We start from the raw sequence: 20,593 nt of genomic DNA, 5'->3' as shown, positions 1-20,593 counted from the left end.
TTTTGGAGAGCTTCTTAGAATGATATAGACTTAGTAGCTTTTCAGTTGGCTCATCTGGGTGGGCCCAACTCCCGCGTAGGCTGTGAGCTGATTTATGCTCACCTACAGAGACAGATGGATCCAATTGGTTTCCAGACTGCTCTGAGGGATCCGATGCCCCCTGGCAATTCGCTAGATGTAGCAGTGGAAGATCGGCATGTCTGTCTTTCCGAAGCCATCGATGCAACTGCCCCCCGTCACCCTCTTCACCCCCGCACCAAGTTGGCTCCTTGGTATACCAAGGAACTGTGACAGAAGAAGCTGAGATGGCTTGAGCGAGTGTGGAAGCAGGGTCGGGACAAGGAGGCAAGAACATCTTATAGGATGCTTATGAAAGCCTATGAGATGGAAGTGAAGGTGACCAAGAGGGAGTTTTTAACGTTCACCCAAACCTGGGTGTTTGCTACTGTTCAAGAGCAGCCCACCCACCCCAAAGTGAGGGTAGTGTAGTGGAAAGAGTTTCAGAGCAGGATATGGGAGACCCAGGTTCAAATCACCACTCTACTGTAGAAGCTCACTAGGCGACTTTGAGCCAGTCCCACACTTACAGCGTAACCCATCTCTCAGGGTTGCTTTTTGAGTATAATGTGGAGGAAAGGAGAATGACGTAAGCTGCTTTAAGTGCCAGGTATGGAGGAAAGCAGCATATAAATACAGTAAATTAATAAATATAAACGAAGATGGGGGCAGATAGAAGTTAGGTTATTTAGTGGGTTTGAAGGAAAGAAGGACATAGGGAAACCTGAGCATATGGAGGCTGCCAAGAGAAGGGAAAGAAGAAACAGTACAGGGAAGAGATGCAGGGGAACATGAAGTGTCCACCACAAGGTTTCCCACAATGCAACTGGACCCAGCTCAGCCAGCACCACGCAACTGGGCCATAGGGGAAAGACTGCCAGGGGGAGGAGGGAAATCCGAAATGGGATTGACAAAGGTGGGTGGGAAGTGGAGAAGGAAACAGGGAAAGGGAAGAGGCTATGGGGGCTACCAGGGAAGAGAAAGAGGACATGGTGAGGGAGGGAGAAAAGAGTGTACTTGTCCATACGCAATTGGATTCCATCACTACGTGGATGACACTAAGCTTTATATCTCTCTATCCAAATCCCGATAAAGCAGAGGTCCTAAGTTGCGGCTGGAAAGCCGTGGTCAGTTGGCTGAAAGTAAACAAATCGAAATGGAACCCAGACAAGACTAAAGTGATGTTGGTTGAGAAGGCTGCCCTAGTTCTTGAGCAGAAAAGCCAAGACCACAAGGTATTTATTAATGCCTTAATATATGTTCATTTTTATATGATACAGGCAAGAAGGTACAGAAAAGCCTTTTATAATGTACTTTCTAAGATAGTGGCAAACCATTTTCTCTGAACTTGAATATAAAGTAGATGTTACAATCATACCAGCTAGTCTAAGGGATCAGTCTTGTTGAGCCAATCCAGACAGCAGTTTCATACATGTATAATAAATAGGAGAAACCCTAAAGCTAACTGTTCATCATGTATAAAAACATCAATCATTAAAAGCAGCACATCTTGTCTTGCTGCTTAATTAATTCTGCTCCGCTTAATACTCTCCTATAGGAGCCTTTGCTCGTGGCATTTATTAAAGCTGAACTGAATAAAGAAAGGTGAACGCAATACTACAAGGTATTTGAAAAAGAAGTTCACTCAAATACGTGACTAGAAAGGAGCATTCTGAAATGAACCAACCAAAATTTGGGCCAAATTCTCTCTATTCTACTGCCATGACCATTCAGTGTCCATTTTGTTGGCATTAATCTCTGCCCTTTTGGTCTGTAACTAGTCAACCTGTCCTGCCAATCTAAGAAAGGGTATTAAGAGTTGTTTGTCAAGAGAATTAGGTGAGCCACACTAGGATACGTGCAAGAGAAAACAGGGCTTAGAGAATAGGACGGAACAGATCACGTCGCATGATTTTTATTCATGAAATACAATGGCCAACTATCTTGGCCATAGAAAGGAAGTCGCACAAAGGATAAACCTAGACAGAAGAAGGGTTTTTTTTTCAGCTGGAACGTGGAGGAATGGAGTTCCGGCACCTCTAGAAACTGGCACGGAGGGCAATCTAAACTCCCCTCGGTCCGGAGATCCGGGGGCGGGGCCACCGGCCATGTGACTATTTTTGATGAGGGCGATTTAAACTTTAAAAAACTGCCCCCTTGTTCCAGCTGATCCAAAGTGATGTCATTGTGAAGTTCCACCACCTCTTCCCAGAAAAAAAGCCCTGGACAGAAGTGACTCATTCAGGCACCATTAGCTTCACAACTATTATTCTATTCAATCCAGATGCTGTTGGGCACAATACTCTGGTTTTGCCTAACCTTGCCTAACGAAAGGACCTCTAGTTATCGCACCCTCTAACGTACAGAAGTGGTTCCAAAGACACTGTAACCTTCTTTTCTCCCTGCTCTCCTTATTTAGAAAGCCCTCAAGGCCTTGAAAACCTCTCATCCTAATTTATTTTTCCTCCCCCACTTCCCTCTTGCTACTGTCTTGCCCCACTCTTTTCTGAGCTTGGGGCCTCACTATAGGTCAGCAAGATATCCTCCAAGCAGCCCACTCCTATGTTTATAGGGCCGCTGAGAGCCAACACAGGGCCTTAGACAGATTCCGGGACCATCTAGTTCCAACCCAAACATCATATGATAGCAAATTACATGAAATTTTCTCTCTCTGGTCCCCCACCTCCAAAAGCTCTGCATGTTTTCTCTAACAACATCCACTCTAAAAGTCAGTTCTCCTAATCCCAGAAGTGAGGGGATTTCTTAGTGGTGAGAGCCATACTTAAAGTACTCTATTACTTTACTACTTCATGTGTCTTGGAGTAAACCCTAACATTTATACAAGTTTCTTAACTCAGCCCTGGCCTTACATGCAAAACGGAAAGATGACATCCCTTTCTTATTTTTTTGTCCTTACGATCTAATATTCAGAAGTATTACTGCCCCTGTATATGGCTATTCCATTTAGTTATCATGGGAAATATATGGTTTTATTTGTTTTTAATTTCTTGCACAGATTTCGTTTCTGAGAAAATACACATGGTGCTGGTCTCAGCAGCTCCACATAAGCTTTGCAAGGGTTGGCTCTGTCTAAAATGAATTAAAGTTTAGAATTTGTAAGCAGAACAAGCTTAAGTTCTGGGAATGACTGCTAACTAATGGACACTGACTTTCTGTAGGTGTTGGGATTATAGTGTTCACAGAATCACTGTAAAATACAATCAGAGGAGTTAGCCGTGTTAGTCTGTAGTAGCAAAATCAAAGAGTCCAGTAGCACCTTTAAGACTAACCAATTTTATTATAGCATAAGCTTTCGAGAATCAAGTTCTCTTCATCAGATGCCTGATCAAAACTGGGCAGATACAGAAGAGGAGGGGGAAAGAGAGAGAAAGAGAGGAAAGAAGGGGGCATAAATCACAAGAGGACAGAATGCAATTAGCATGGAGGCTATCAAAACATTCCTTTGCTTGGAAATGTAAACATCTCCTTTTGGTGTGCAGTCAGTTTGCTGTATTAGTTTGTAGCAGTGAAGGTATCCAATTCCTATGTAGTATAAGCCTTCGGTAACCACAGCTCTCCCTGCCAGCTGCATCTGACAAAGAGAACTGTGGTCCCCGAAAGCCCACACCAGGCGTCACTGGGCTCCCCCAGATCACGCCTCTGTAAAGAGAATCTGTTACCTGTGATAATGTGATAACCATTCATAGTCTCTATTTAGTCCCAGCTTGACAGAGTCAAATTTGCATATGAATTCCAATTCAGCAGCCTCCCCTTGGATTTTGTTTTTGAAAGGTTTCTGTTGAACCACAGCGACCTTTAAGTCTTTGGTGGAATGTCCTGGTAGATTGAAGTGTTCTCCCACTGGTTTTTGGATGTTTCCATTTCTAATGTCAGATTTGTGTCCATTTATTCTTTTGCGTAGAGGTTGGCTGGTTTGTCCAATGTACAGAGCAGAAGGACATTGTTGGCACATGAGGGCATATATCAGATTGGAGGATGAGCAGCTGTAAGAGCCAGAGACAGTGTAGTTGATGCCATTGGGTCCTGTAATTGTATTCCCTGGGTAGATATAGGGGCAGAGCTGGCATCTGGGTCTGTTGCAGGGCCTGGTACCTGTGCTGGTGACTCTGCTGGCTGATTCATGATTGTAAGTGAGAAGTCGTTTAAGATTGGGGGGCTGTCTGTAGGCAAGGAAAGGTCATCCACCCAGGGCTTCTGAGAGAGAGGTATCATTTTCCAGGATGGGTTGTAGCTCACTGTAGCTCACTCTTCTGTATCTGCCCAGTTTTGATCAGACATCTGATGAAGAGAACTTGATTCTCGAAAGCTTATGCTATAATAAAATTTGTAAAATACAATGAATCACTCTAACCAGGTTTTTATGCATTTTTGGGAGATGACAGTTTTCTTTGTGTCACTTTCCTGAAATATTATTTTGCTCTGCATAATATTGGTTGTATGTGTTTTTGAGTTCTCTGCCATGGGTTCACAGAATATTCTTTGGATTAGTCAACCTTCATCTGTAAAATGGGTAATTTTTTTTCTAGAATGCTATATGTTTAATTCTTGCAGCATATGTGTGATCTGAACTGTAATCGGTGGTTTAGCTTGTTTTTGTAAATTCTCTGTATGCAAGTTACATGCAACAGTTTCGCAGATTATTCTTGGGACTAGGGGTGTGCAGCGGGGAAATATTCGGTTTTCATGCTTCGGGTTTACCCAAAGCAGGAAAATGATTGGGGGTTCGGGTTATCAGAATCGCTTCGGCATGCTTCTTAATGATTCGGAGCATTACAAAGTGATTCCCACCTCCCCCCTGAACCCCCTTCCCCCAACGCCACTTACTTTTCCCGAAGGCCAGAGCAGGCACCTCTGCCACCACCGCAGCCAGCAGGGCGGCGGGGAAGGCTGCAGCTGGTGCCTCCGCTGCCCACGCAGCCGCTTCGACCTCTGCAGCAGTTGGCAAGGCGGCAGGGAAGGCCACTGCTTCCACCGCCACCAGGTAAGTGGGGTGCTGGTGGGAGGGAGGGCACCCTTTAAAAAGGCCCTGAAGCTTCCCAAAGCAATCCAAATTGCTTCGGGAAGCTTTGATTCAGTATTTCCAAATCAGGGCCATCATACTGGTCCCGATTCGGAAATACCGAATCTTTACGAATCGGGCCGGTCTGGGTTTTTTTCCGAACCGAGAACCCGAGGTGCACACCCCTATTTGGAGCTACTCTCAGTCTCATTCCTCCCCACTGTAAAATAACACCATCAAGTGGTTGACTATTGGTTGGACTGGAGCTCAGATATTTCTGCATGAGCAACAGTCCTTGTACAAGAAGTTCTCTAGAAAGTTCTTCAAGCACTCTGGGTGCACAACATCGGGCCAAAGGGATTTGTATTCGTCCAGTGCAGCCAGATGCCGCTTCACAACCTCTCTGTCAATGTCAACTAGCCCCCCAGGGGCCCTGTCATGTCTACTACCATCTCTCTACATGGGCTCGAGCTCTTCAGGGAGAAAACAGAGGCAAAAACGTAATTAAGCCTGTCTGCTTTTTCTCTCTCCTGTATCAGAGTTTTTCCTTCCACTCCCAACAGTGGTCCAATTGCCTCTTTTACCTTGTGTTTACTTCCCACATATCTGTAGAAGTTTTTCTTATTGTAGCGAGCCCCCCCCCCCCCCGCCAGCCAGACCCAGCTCATACTGAGCTTTGGCTTCTCTGACAGTTGATCCGCAGTACCTAGTCACCCTCATATATTCCTCTTTAGAGGTCTGTCTTTCTATTTCCTGAACATTTCCTTTTTCTCCCTTAGCTTATTCTGGAGCTCTCTGTTCATCCACATCGGTTTCTTGGAGCCCTTACCATGTTTCTGTCTTGCTGGAATAATGAGGGCTTGAGCTTGCGAAAGCTCATGTTTGAGAAGAGCCCACCCTTTACTCGCTCCTTTCCCTTCCAGCACACTCCCCCATGGAATGACTCTCATCAAGCCTCTGCATTCATTGAAGTCGGCCCTACGAAAATCTAACCTATGGGTCTGGCTATGAACTTCCTTGCCCCCTCCCCAGCAACTGGAATGCAAGCACGACATAGTCACTTCCCCCTCAGGTCCCCACCACCTTCACCCCATCTACCAATTCTTCCCTGTTGGTTAATATTAAGTCTAGTATGGCCGAGCCCCTTGTAACTTCCTCCACCATTTGAAAAAGGAAGTTATTGGTCAGGCAGGTCAGGAAGTTGTGTGAGTCTTGTCGCTTTGTTGAGCTTGTCTCCCAGCACACATCGGAGAAGTTGAAGTCACCCATAATTATAAGGTTCTGATGTCTGGATACTCTACCAATCTGTTCAAGGAGGGCAGCATCCATTTCCTCTCCCTGGTCAGGCGGTCTGCAGCAGACTCCAACAACAATACCCTTTGTCCTTCCTCCCTTTATTTCCACCCATATATTTTCCACTGGGCTGTCAACCACATTCTCTAGAACTTGCTGACAAGCAAGCCCTCTCCTCACATACAGTGCCACTCCGCCTCCTCTTCTACCCTTTTGGTTTTTCTTGAACAACTCGTACCCATCCACTACCACATTCCAGTGATGGGAATCATCGCAAGTCTCAGTCATTCCTACTATATCGTAGCCCTCTGTTTGCAAGAGAAGCTCAAGCTCTTCCTTCTTACTACCCATTCCTCGGGCATTGGTATATAGACACTTATAGCCTTGTACCTTTGTTTGATCTGTCCTACCCAGGTGGGCTCCCGCTGTTATCACTTCTTCAGTGAAAGCCCCATGTTGATCGTCCCCTGCCCCTTGCGGGATCAGTTTAAAGCTCTTCTGATGAAGCTCTCCAAGTTCTTTCCAAACATTTTCTTCCCTGACCTTGAGAGGTGAAGCCCGTCATGTGGTAGAAGGCCTTCTCTAAGAAAACTTATCCCATGGTCCCAGAACCCAAAGTGCTCCTGCCAGCACCACCACCTCAGCCAACGATTCATCTCCAGTATGATCTGCTCCCTTTGCTTTCCTCTTCCTTTGACAGGAAGGATAGAAGAGAATACCACTTGTGCCCCCACCGTCTTCAACTGCCTTCCAAGAGCTTCACAATCCTCTTTAATTCTTACGATGGTATTCGTGGCCATGTTATTCATTCCTACGTGAACCAGCACAAATGGGTACCGATCATTGCGTCTGATCAGTTTCGGCAGTTGATCTGTAATATCCTGAATTCTGGCTCCCGGCAAGCAACACATCTCTCAGAGTAGAGGATTTGACCTGGACACATGACGTTTCATACCCCTGAGCAGAGTCCCCAATGACCACCTCCTTTCGTTTTCTTCCACTTCCGTGTGGCCCCATGCCCTGTTCATTCCCCCCTCCAGGTTTTTGTGGTTCTTCTTCCACTCTCGTCTCCGTCACCATCTCAAGCACCTCAAAACGATTCTTGAGCTCCAGTGGACCAGAGCATTGCCTTAGTCCATGTCTTCTGGTTTGTACTGCAGAACTGAGAGGAGGCTCAGAAGGGAGATCGACTCTTCCTTCTTCTCTTGGACTTATTTCTTCATGCTTGTGCAGAGCCCCCAGGCTCTTCTCAATAAAATCCTCCCCTTCCTTGATATCCTGAAGGGTGGTGATCCTCTCCTCCAGGCTTTGAATCTTCTCCTCCAAAAGCCTGACCAGGTTACACTTCTGACAAGTGAAGTCCATCTTCTCTTTCATGGGAAACAAACATGGCACACTCTATGCAGGGGACTGGAAAGGTGCCTTCTGTCAACATCATCACCTTTCAAGTATATTCCAAGAGTACTCTTCTTGCTGCAGGTCTCTTTCCTTCTCTTTCTCAGAGCCCAGATGGCTGTGATGTGCCTCTGGTGAGGAGGAGCCTAATTCAATTTGTTGCTGTGGGCAGCTTAGAACACGGTATGAAGTGAGCTTGGTTGGAAAACATATCAACTATCTCCAGGATTACAGTTTTCCCTTTGCTAAGGGAAGATCAGTGATAAGTCCATAGAAATCGAAGCCCAGGGTCTGGAGAGGGTTTCCAATGGCTGCAATAGTCCTGGGAGCTTCCCTCCCTTTTCATCCCCATGAAACATATCTGGCAAAAAGTCACATATTGGGAGATCTCTTTTCTCATAGCTGGCCACCAAAATTGCCTCTGAACCAAATACACAGTTTTTACGAACCCGAAGTGGCTGGCCAGTTTGTCATTATGGCATTTATTCAGCACCTCTCCCTGGAGGCCTTCTGACACATACAGCTTGCTATTTCTATACCTAGCACAAATGGATGGCTATTCCTGCACATACTCAAAAATAGGAGGGGAAATCCCGCAGGAAATCCACACAATACATTTTCAAATCCCCAATTTATCAATTAAAGTGCAAGTGCTACTTAATTTATCAGTGCATACAATATCAAAATTGAACAATCATTTCATATCAACGTATATCCTGTGCAATAATAGCAGCAATGAAACATAAAGAGCAGATTACAATCCATAAACATCCTATACATATCCGGGTATGCTGAAAAGTCCTTTCTTATTCAATTCCTTATAATCCAAGTTCCATTCCGTTAGAACAATCTTCCTCGGTGCCCTTGAAGTGTAGAAGAGACGTAGAGTAGAGGCTGGTGACAGAACCTCCTCCCTTTGCTTTCCCTTTGCTTAAGGTCAGGGTTATGGAACACATCTCAAGGATCTGAAATAATATTCTGGAAGCACCACTAACATTGCACTATAAGGAGAAAGGACATCTAGAGAACGCCCTCAGAGTAATTGTTCTGGAGGTAGCAAGAAATAGTAATGATTGGTCACAAAGGCATCTCCTTCGTCGTGAGGCATTTTGGATTTTCAGATTAGACACAGTAAAACCAAAAGGTTTAAACAGTGAGATGTCGTTGATCTGCTATTTATGAGGAATGAGATATGTGGGAAGGGTCCCTTTAAGAGATGGGTCACCCAGTAATGAGGTGGACTATTTGAAGAACACGCGATTGCTTAGGGGGCACGGGTTAGAAAGCACTGCCGCCCGTGCTGGGATATATTCTGGATGATTCTTCCTCCTGTGAGATATGTATGTAAGTACAACCTGAAAAGTTTTGCGATGGGGAGTAATTATGGGGGTTAGAAGAATTAATGTATGTTTATGGTAGAGAACTCGCTCCTGAGGAAGGAACAACGAAATCTGTGGACTATAGCTGGCCCCAGATTGAGCAGAGGAGGTTCTGTCACCAGCCTCTACTCTACGTCTCTTCTACACTTCAAGGGCACCGAGGAAGATTGTTCTAACGGAATGGAACTTGGATTATAAGAAATTGAATAAAAAAGGACTTTTCAGCATACCCGGATATGTATAGGATGTTTATGGATTGTAATCTGCTCTTTATGTTTCATTGCTGCTATTATTGCACAGGATATACGTTGATATGAAATGATTGTTCAATTTTGATATTGTATGCACTGATAAATTAAGTAGCACTTGCACTTTAATTGATAAATTGGGGATTTGAAAACGTATTGTGTGGATTTCCTGCGGGATTGCCCCTCCTATTTTTTAGTGCTATTTCTATACCAGCATCCATTCTCTCCCTTCACGAGAGGATCTTGTAGTCCCTCCTCTCCCTCCTTTTCCAGCTCTGCCTTGATTTTCTCTACTCAAGGGTGGGGTGGGGTCATCTGGAGCTTGCGCCCTTGCCATCACATCATCACTGCCCCTCCCAGCTGGGTTGGGGTAAACATAGTATCAATAATCTCCTCTCTCTGACTTTCATGTTGTGGTAGGCAGGATAACGCATCTGCTAAGAAATTTGAGAACCTGGGGGAGGTGTTTAAGGATGAATTGAAACTTTGAAAAGAACACCCACTAGAGTTGTTTCGCGCCCAATCCGTGACGCGATCAGAGGGTCTCCTGGTGAAATTCACATTTGGACAATTTGGCAAATAGTTTATTGTCATACAGAGCGCTCAGCACTTCTCTCACCAACTTCACATGATCCTTGTAGTTGTCAGAATAAATCAAAAGATCATCTATATAAACAACCACTCCTTTGTACAGGTACTTATGTAACAATTCATTAATTAGGTTTATGAAGACTCCCGGAGCTCCTTGGAGCCCAAATGCCATAACCAGATACTCAAATTGCCCCAGGGGGTATAAAGGCCATCTTCCACTCGTCCTCCTTCTTAATGTTCACTCAGAAGTAAGCATCTCTTAAATCCAATTTAGTGAAGATTTTCCCCTTGACCACCACCCCAAGCAAGTCTTGCACTAGGAAATACCCCAACTCCTCGGAGTCCCCTTCAAAGCAAGCTTCCAGCTTGCATAGTCCCAACAGCTGTTGGGGTTGAGGTACCGGTACTCCTCCAAGCAGCAGTAATGGGACTCCTCCAGGCGGCCCTCCACCCGGAGGAACAGATAGAATTGGTGGTTACACAAGTACCTGCACTCCTCGCCCATCTGGAGCCACAGGGGCTCCTTGCACATCTGCAGGTACTGGGGCTCCTTGCCCATTTGGAGGCACTGGGGTCCCTTGTCTATCCATAAGTACTGGGATTCTTTGTCCAGGTCTGTCACCTCAGCACCCTCCCAGGTTGAATTGGAGGGCAACCGACCCAAAGCTTGGCCCAAAGTTCTCATACTGGATCTCTGGAGCTTGCCTGCAGCAACTTCTCCCTTTCTTGTTCCTTGCCCAGGTCCTCCTCTCCCTCGAGGAGATCCTCTCCCAGGCCTAGATTCTGTTTAAACAGATGACTCCAGCAAGTCCATTCTGCTCCTGGCTGATGCCACACAAGGGGTCCAAGCTTGTGGGGTGCCTTCAAACCTCTGAAAGCTGAGGTCACTCCTGGGGAGAATGAAACAGGGCAGCGCCCCTCCTTCAGTCAACACACTCACATTGTGCCCACGCTCATCTGCGGGGTCTTTAGGGTTTTCCCTCTGTCAGCCTTGTAGCACTGGTATCCTCTCCTCCTCCTGCCATGGCTCGGGTGTTAGGAGTCAACAGTTTATTTATTATTGATTGATTGATTTGATTTGTATTCTGCCCTCCCCGCACCAGCAGGCACCCGCAACAGCAGTTGCTCAGGTTTCAGAACCAGAGGTTGAAAAGGATTCCTAGCAAACTGTGAGGTTCTGCCAAGTAACTTTCAAAAACTTCACTGCATGAGTTAAGGAACTGCATGAGTTAAAGCGTTTTATTTGATAAGCGACTAGTGCACTCACTACTACATTCTTTGCTAGGGATGGTGTTTCTCTACAAGCACAAAAAGTATATAGGAGTCTAAGCTCAGCCCCACACCCCTTCTGAGAACAGTTAACTGGGTTTAATAGATGAACAGCAGAACACAGCAGAGATGAGATGTGAGAAAATCCAAGGCCTTCCCAGGCGAAAGAGAAACCGCAGGCTGAGGAAGAGATCAGAGCAGGCAGTCGCATTCCAGCGAACCGCTTCTAGCATCAGAGCCGCGCAGAATCAAAACAGCCTTGCAGAGTATGACAGGAGACCTCCTGACAATTACTGACTGGTGATATCTACATTTCATAAATTGTTTTAATTAGTTAATGCTATATTTGCTGAATTCAGAATTTTTCATCAATAACTTCATATTCTCCTTTGCTAAGAGTTATAAATCCTATATTCTAGCATTTAACTCAAGGAGATTCCCAATTCAGTTCTCTTTGTGTTTGCAACGTTTGGTTTTATAATACAGATTTTATACTAAATATTAATCACCGGTTTTTAATATAGTCTCAGTCCACCAGAGATATTCTGAAAATTCACTAGAAAATAATTCTTTGTAAACTTGTTTCTTTGAATTCAGCAGTCTTGGGACAATGATGAAAAAAATGTATTCCACTTCACTGAGGTGATGAAACAAATCTGGTTTTGTATTAGATATCTAGCATAGCTATCTTGCAACTAACTGTGGTATAACACTTATTTCATTGCATCTTCTTGCTGCTTTTCACAGTTATTTAAAAAAATCTCAAATATTGGGAATGTTTTAAAAGTCAGAAATAGACACCAGAAATGCTTTAATCTTTCTATAAAGGAGAGTCAAATTCTTTAACAAAGAAACAAAATAAATGAGAAATATACCATGGAAAAGAATTCATAGCAATTAAAATCTGCAGCATCTAGTGGACAGTTATGCTCAAACAGAAAATGCTATGTAAAGAATTAGCTGCTTAAAATCATATCTGAGTGTGAAATTCAGCCCAGCTAAAAAGCTGGGACAGGGCTGAATTTCACATTCACATTTACATTCACCTCGCTTAGGGTTTCAAGGTCACAACACTGCAGCCACAAGTAACAGAATTCCTACCAGAATTGAATTAGACCTCACAACTTCATGCCTTATTCACTTCCTGACTCTTAGTCCCCAAGTCCTCCAAAACCTCTCTTTACTTTTCTACTTCCTATATATCGTGCACAAACCCAGATCTATTTCCTTCTACTTCTTCAGCTTCATTTCTCCTCCATCAACTATATCCCTAGGTCACTACCTACTTTGTCCCCCTTCAGGTAGCCACAATCTCTGCAAACCCCGCACTATTCTTCCCACACCCTCTCCAACCTTAATCGGTGTCAAGTTATTTCCAAGCCTTCCTTTGGCTTCCCACTATCAGCACCTATTCTTTCAGATTCCTTTTCATAATTCCATTGCTTTTGCTGCACCCTTCCTTCAACCTTCTTGCCTCCTGGTCAGTTCCCTATTTCTCAAAACTCTGTCCTAGTCCTCAGCTCTTCTCTGGGTAAGGTTTTAATACTAGCCAAGTGATGAGTTTCCCTGCACTCCAGCTTCTGCCTGGGGAAAAATGCAAGTTCCTGAAACAACTGAACATTCTTAGCCATTGCAACAGCTCAATTAATCAGCACCAGATGTTTTACCATTTAAATGTAACACAGCGTACATTAAAGCATGCAATGCTCTTTTTAAAGACATTTCCGTTTTTTAATAGGTAAGCTACTTGACAGAAAGTCAAATTATCTTTTAAAATAGTGGATACTATTTTAAACCTAATTTACCTTTCCTTCAAGTGGTTTCCATATCCTATCTAACTTGACTTCAGACAGTAAAGATAACACTCCCCCCCCCCACCCGCCCAAGCCAAATTATATTAATGAGTCTGCAGCAACCATCCAGACAGCTTGCTCTGGGGTCAAAGCTAAAAACCTGTATTTTTAGACAAGATTTTTTTAGACAAGAAGTATCATTCTCTTTCTCAGAATACTAAGCCAGATGTAAGATCTGCATATAACATATTTCATTTCCGATAAAATTCCCATCATATCATAACCATGGCCATTCAATCTTCAGCCCATCAGCCCTTGTGCAACAAATGAGCTTATATTCATTTTAAACATTTCAAGGCCCACCTTTCTTCTACTGCAGATGGAACCCAAGGAGTGTCATAACCTTCAAAACAACAGTCATAACAAAAACAATTGAATCAACAACACAACTAAAATCTCCTTAAAGATAACAAATAGCCAGCAAAACCTTACTCCACTGCACCCAGAGAACTGCTTAGCGCAGTCTAAACGCTCTCGTAACTAAATTGTTTCTGCAGCCACTCCTGAAGACAAGCAAAGTGAAGGCCTGCCTTTCCTCCAGCAGGCCTCCAAAGAAGCAGGGCGGCAACCAAAAAGGCTCATGCCCAGGCAGCAACACAGCGCATCTTGGCCAGAGGGTGGGCATATGAAAGGCCTCACCGGGCAGACAAAACTGCTTCAACAAAATAAAAATGTGTGTTCTCCAATATTTAAGAGATTTCAGGATCTTACTTAGGCCCGGTCTAGACAAGAAGCAGAATGAGGTGGTGATGAGGCAGCTGAGATAATGAAATGGCAGAATGGACATCAGTCTACAGGTGAGGGGTTATGTTTTTCAAAGTTCCCCTATCTTAATAATTTCTTGTAAGTAGAAAAACAGCACAACATACTAAGTACTAGAAGAGAACTATTTCTCACTGACATACTGCTTTTAAAAAATGCCGCGAGTTTTTATACAGGGCTATAATGAAAATGTGATAGCCCCACCTACAGTGTGAAGTGGTATAGTCCATTCTTCCACCTCAGAATGCTACCCTCTTACTGTGCTACATGTGTAGACCAGGCCTTACTCCCCATTTATGAAGCATATAATCAGCCTGGATCTAAACAAAATAATCTTGAGGTCATTTTAGATATGTATCTATGAGCCAAGCTACAAGTGACGAATGACACTTGAATGGCAAGTGAACAGACTCACGTGTATTCCTCCCTGTTCACTTGTGATCAAGTTATCAAGTGGAGCACAAGTGGAGCACAAGTGAACAGGGAGGAATACACGTGAGTCTGTTCACTTGCCGTTCAAGTGTCATTCGTCACTTGTAGCTTGGCTCTAAGAGTGCCTAGTCATTTGTGATCCCTTTGGGTAGGATTCCTGCTTCTGGGGTTGGAGTTAGTGACTCTTGAGGTCCCAGCCAGCCTACCCCGCTCCTATGGAATCGTGGAGAAAAGCATGCACTATGATTCCAAGGCAGTCTCTGAACAGGAATGGAAAAACGAGAAGGCTAGCAACCTTAGTTCCACAATACTAGGACATGTTGCTATCTCAGATTAATTTTGGCTTGTTTATATATAAACATTTGCTTGCAAAGAGACTCCATCCATAACTGGCTATTGCCCTGGCTTCAGGACAGCAGCATATAGTGGTAATTTAAATCTTAATATCAGTATTTGCAGCTAAAAGGACTCACAGCTTACAGAAATTTATAGTTTTATAAATTTCCACCTTAAAAAGTTCTAAAACAAGGTTCCTTTTAAATTCTTGTACATATGTGCGAGCTCAAATTTCCCATAATTTTTCTTTTCCTAATAGCAATAAAACCCATGACAAGTTGATTTACACACAAATGGCTTGCTACTGAACTAATTTCACATGATACTCCAAACTTGCAATTTCTTTGGCATAATAATTTTCTCCAAATTTACATATATTGCTCTTTTTTAAATGCCATTTTTTTTCCAAAACAAAACCCAATTATCATCTAGGGTTTGGGGGGGGGGATCTTTGTAATTTTAGAGGACCATATAAAAATTTGTTCAGCTACTAAAAGCACATATATCCACATAAGAAAGGCTTAAAAAAGGATGTCTTTACTTTTGAGGCTTGAAAGAAATGAACACTGATATTAGTCCACATTCCATTTTAGTCTAAATTTATGCAAAAGCAGAGTTTTTAAATGCCAATAAGTTCGGAATTACTAGTATTTTTTTCAAAACTATTTATGAGAGACACCTTTTCTTAAGATACCGTATAGAGACATAGTAAGCCTTAAAAAATACCTGAGAGGTCTCGCCTGGGGATTGCCTGCTTCTACATACGGATGTAAATAATCCTTTATGTAGAGATCAGCAGCACTATTAGAATGGGTGCAAATGAGAATCCTGCTGGAATAAATGGTTCAAATAAAAAAGCAATGAAGAAACAGAAAATCATTCAAAGCAGTAAAAATACAAAAAAAGATAGTGGCCATCTTCCCCACACATTTCTTTTAACGAAATTAGTCTGTGAATTTTATGGTTCGATGGTGCTTCTAACTAATTTCTGCGGGGAAGATCTAAACTGCCAACGTCACTTTTAAAAATCATTTTTACACTTAGGTAGATTTAAAATAAAGATAGCCATTACAAGTCTACACAGAGCACAGCTTTCTAAATATGCTAAATATGCTGCAATAGGCTATTTCCACGTTGCCAATTTTAATTCCTTCTTCTAAGCATAGACTACACCGTTAGACAGTTAAATTCTCTTCTGAACATCTAGATAAAACAATGATGGATGGGTTTTTTTAAGCTGGATGGAAATTCTGCACTGCTATCATTCCCTTATGTAAAGTGTGGCATTTGCCTTCCAATTAAACATCTACATATCATACCATCTCACCTAGTATCCTGCTGTTGAAGTACGTGCTTGACTGCCTGAGCCAAAGTGAAGGTTTTGCCTGTCCCATAGGGACCAATGATAAGAACAGGAGGCAACTGTATTGAGAGTGGAGTTGTGATAGCCAGAACAGCCTCCTTCTGCTTTGCATTGAGCCTGGGATCCAACTGCTCATCCCACTGCCTGTACAACAGAAAGCAGGACATTTAGCAACACCAAAATACTATGAATTGAAATGACATTACAATCATTCCAAGACATGCCCAAAACACGTTGTTCCAACAACACATACTGTTCTTAAATTTCAACTACCATTTGGAATAAATAGTAAAGTTACTGCATTCACATATATTAGTTACACCATCTGGCATTAAACCGCCTACATTTACAAAAGTCCACCAATTTCTATGACATCTCAGCTTGCCCATAACATGTATAACAACATAAAACTTAAACAACTTAAAAGCCATGCATAAGTCTAAGTTGTAATTAAATGATCAAAACAAATACTTCTTTATGTTTTACTCTTTATCTACTATAATATAATAAATTTTAAATCTAACAAGGCCAATTCTCTCTGGTGAACTAGAAGTCCAAAAAAGATTAACAGGACCTGTAAAGTGTAACACAAACAACCTGCAATCATCGATGGACTGAATAAGCTCTTTCAAACAGTCTTTAGCACAAGAAACATGCATTTGAGACCCAGGGGAACGGGCAGTCTGTGCTCACTGAATGAATGAATGAATGAATGAATGAATGAATGAAAGAGCATCAGAATAACAGAAAATTTCTCTAGAACATTCCATTGTACTAGTTAAGAGGTTACCGATTTCTACATGCAGTTTTGGTGTGCCCAGTGACAGATTTAAAATAGGTACAGAAAGCAGAAAACACCTGTCACTGAAGCACATATGGCCATACTTTGGTAATGTGATCTGCCTTGGTGTTAGTTTCACGGACTTGGAAAGTTTGCACTAATGGAAGGTTGTAAGGGGTTAAAGCAAAGGGGAAGTTATTGAGTTCTTTTTGCATATGACTGCAATGAATGAAATGTTAGAAAGATGATATGGATGGAAAACAAAAATAGAAAGAAAAACTAGAAGCAAAGATCTTCTTGAGTTAAATCAAGAAATACAGAAACCCGAAACAGAAATAGCTGCATCTGCTTAATGAGAACAAAGGTACTTAACCACATTAAAAAAGTAAAATTAACAGGATTATACCAAAAAAATATCAACTGGGCTCAATGGTTAGGGAGTAAAATCAGGGCTCATTTCTAGGGAGAATGCGCCGGAACACAGTTCCGGCAGTTCCCCAAAGAGGTCACATGTCAGGTGGCCAAAATGGCCTAGATCAGGCCTCTGATGGGTGGCAGATCACTCTCCCACTCAGCAGCAGCCCGATCCTGACCATTCTGGGCCCCTTTTCAGCCATTTTCAGCCCCTTTTTGCCATTTTGGGCCCAATTTCGGCCCTGAATGGCCAGGATTGGGTCCAAAACAGCCAGTATAGGTGATGTCAAGGGGTGTGGCATGCGCAAATCAGTTATGCTAATGACACACTTCTGGTGATATCAAGGGGTGTGGCATATGCTAATGAGTTATGCTAATGACTTATGCTAATGAGTCCCTCCAGCTCTTTTTCTACAAAATGACCCCTGAGTAAAATCATCTTGAAATTAAAAAAAAAAAACACATTCAATTTATTGGACTAAAATAAACATCTATTAACAACATCACAGGATTAATTTACAGGGATTATTTATAGTGATACATGAAATATAAAACTGTTTATTTGCAAACTACCACCCTAACACAGTGAAGCTGATGTATGTTCAGAATCAGACTTCTGCATGTGAGTTCTATTGTTCCACTAGGAACCAGAAATGCAAAAGCTGCTGCACACATAGTGCAATCCTAAAAAGAGTTACTCCAGTCTAAGCTCATTGAAATCAATGGATTTAGACTGGAGTAACTCTTCTTAGGATTGCACTGACAAAACTCGTGGTGATAGATTTTCCAGTCTTGCAGCTGTATATTAGGTTCTCAACATGTAACCATGTTATATGATTGGTCAAATTACTGAAAATAAAGAAATGAATGAAAAGTCCCAACAGCAGCTCACAAACTGTAGCAACAAACAGTGATGGCTGTAACAGCTTTGGGATTTAATCAACCAGCTCTATACTTTCCTTTTTCTACCCCATTAAGGGTGAAAGAGGGGGACAGACTTAAGCTCCATCCTACCCTCCAAAACGTTCAGATTTATTTTTGGACTAGGCACATATATATTCTATGAAGAGGATGTAAAACTTTTACAACTTTTATTAATTTTAACTCTTTTTTTACAAAAAAAAATGTCTAGCACTCCACTAGATGGTACAAGGGTAAGAAAATGAAAAGGGGAGGACGAGACAGAATTGCTGTGAGATACCAAGACTGAAAATTCCAGAACTTAGTATATAGAAAGCAATTGTGTAAAGACACTTTTAAAAAAACTATGCCATGATGGCAACATAAAATCCTTTGACCCCATTATTTTCAAAACCAGACGTTCAAAATGTGGTGACATTGGATCGTATGCACACTGTTGGTGGCTGGCAATGCCCAGTAACGAATAAATTTTGGACAGATGTTTTACAACACATAGAAAAAATAACAAACTATAAAATCCTTTTAGAACCTCAAATAATCTTTTTAGATCTATGGCAAAATAATGGTATTCCAACGATAAGATGTGATCTTATAACAAGCCTACTGGTAATAGCCAAAACATTAATTGCCTCTCACTGGAATAAACAGACACCACCATCAATGAACCAATGGTATTCAAAGGTATGGGACCAGTTTATTATCGAAAAAATAACAGACAAAATACAACAACCCAACAACGCAATTTTACAACAAATGGATGTGTTTTTTTGACCATATAACTAAAATGATCTTCTATTTCCAAACCAACTATATCAACAAATTCTTAACTCATAACAAGACACATATAAGTAGATAATGCAATATCAAACAGACAAATAGTAAACAAAGATGGAAGGAAAAATATGTACCTTAAATTTAGACCATTAAGGTGTATGTATATAGTTCTTTTAGTATAATATACTTTAAGGATTGTGTTCTCGAACTGCTTTTTCTATCTTTATTGTATATAAACAGACAGTGGAGAAGAAAACAAGGGGTTCTGCTATCTTGGACCTGATTCCCACCAACAGGGAAGAGCTGGTTGATGAGGTGAAAATAGTGGGCACCCTGGGTAGCAGTGATCATGTAATTTTGGAATTTACACTCCTGCAGAAGGGGAAATCTGTACATAGACATATAGGTTGGACTTCAGGAAAGCAATTTCAACAAACTGAAAGTTATGCTGTGTAGAATCCCGTGGTCAAAAATACTTAAGGAGAAGGGAGTTTAAGAGAGGTGGGAGCTTCTTAAAGGTGAAATACTGAAGGCACAATCACAAACGATTCCTATGAGAAGGAAAAAAGGGAGGAGCCTAAAGAAGCCAAGGTGGCGCCATAAACAACTTTCTAATCAATTGAGAAATAAAAAAGACTCATTTAGGAAATGGAAGGAGGGCCTTATAAACAAGGATGAATATAAACAAATAACCAATGCTTGTAGGGAGATCATTAGAAAAGCTCAAGCTCAGTATGAGCTTAGGCTAGTAAGAGATGCTAAAAACAACAAAAAAGGGTTCTTTGCTTATGTTCAAAGTAAGAAAAAGAGCAAGGACATGGTCGGCCCATTGCAGGGACAGGAAAGCGAAATCGTAACAGATGATGAAGAGAGGGCAGAACTGCTCAAATCCTACTTTTCCTCAGTCTTCTCCTGAGAGGGAGCTCAACATGGCAAAAACAGAACATATGAATGGAGAAGGCAGTTACAGCCTAGGATCGACAAAGGGGTAGTACATAAACATCTAGTATCTTTAAAAGAAACTAAGTCCTCAGGGCCAGATGAACTGCATCCAAAGGTACTAAAAGAACTCGCACATGTAATTTCTGAGCTTCTCTCCATTATTTTTGAGAATTCTTGGAAAATAGGCAAGGTGCCAGAACATTGGAGGCAGGCAAATGTTGGCCCCATCTTCAAATAGGGGGAAAGGAGGATCCAGGTAACTACCAACCTGTCAGCTTCACGTCTATATCTGGAAAAGTTTTAGAACAAATTATCAAACAATCAGTTCTCGAGCATTTAGAAAGGATGGCTGTGATTACTAAGAGCCAGCATGGGTTTCTCAAGAACAAGTCATGCCTGACTAATCTTCTCTCTTTCTTTGAGAAAGTTACTACCTTGTTGGATCAGAGGAAGGCTGTAGACAAAATTTATCTCAATTTCAAAAAGGCTTTTGATTAAGGTTTCACATAATATCCTTGTCGACAAGTTGGTAAAATGTGGTTTGGATCCTATTATTGTTAGGTGGCTCTGTAATTGGTTGACAGGTTACACCAAAAGAGTGCTTGTTAATGGTTCCTCACCGTTTTGGAGAAGAGTGACAAGTGAGTTCCTCAGGGATCAGTACTAGGACCTGTTCTGTTCAACATTTTTATAAATGATTTGGATGAAGGAATAGAAGGAATGCTTATTAAATTTGCAGATGATACTACATTGGGAGGGGTAG

The 20,593-nt window shown here is 42.1% G+C and overlaps 1 protein-coding gene across 1 annotated transcript in view; it reads right to left on the bottom strand.

Annotated features, from left to right (window-relative positions):
• Nucleotides 1–20,593, bottom strand: part of HELZ (helicase with zinc finger) — a 255,751-nt gene that overhangs the window by 109,461 nt on the left and 125,697 nt on the right. Inside the window, exons 14-15 of the mRNA XM_054976797.1 lie at nt 15,963–16,142; nt 15,362–15,463 (exon numbers count right to left, since the gene is read on the bottom strand). Coding sequence (XP_054832772.1) covers nt 15,362–15,463; nt 15,963–16,142 — 282 coding nt within the window. The remainder of the gene's footprint in view (nt 1–15,361; nt 15,464–15,962; nt 16,143–20,593) is intronic.

Source organism: Eublepharis macularius, chromosome 4 (assembly GCF_028583425.1).
Source record: "Eublepharis macularius isolate TG4126 chromosome 4, MPM_Emac_v1.0, whole genome shotgun sequence".
In the NCBI taxonomy this organism is placed as follows: Eukaryota; Metazoa; Chordata; class Lepidosauria; order Squamata; family Eublepharidae; genus Eublepharis; species Eublepharis macularius.
The sequence above is the reverse complement of the archived record's forward strand: the minus strand, read 5'-3'. Positions and strand labels throughout refer to the sequence as shown.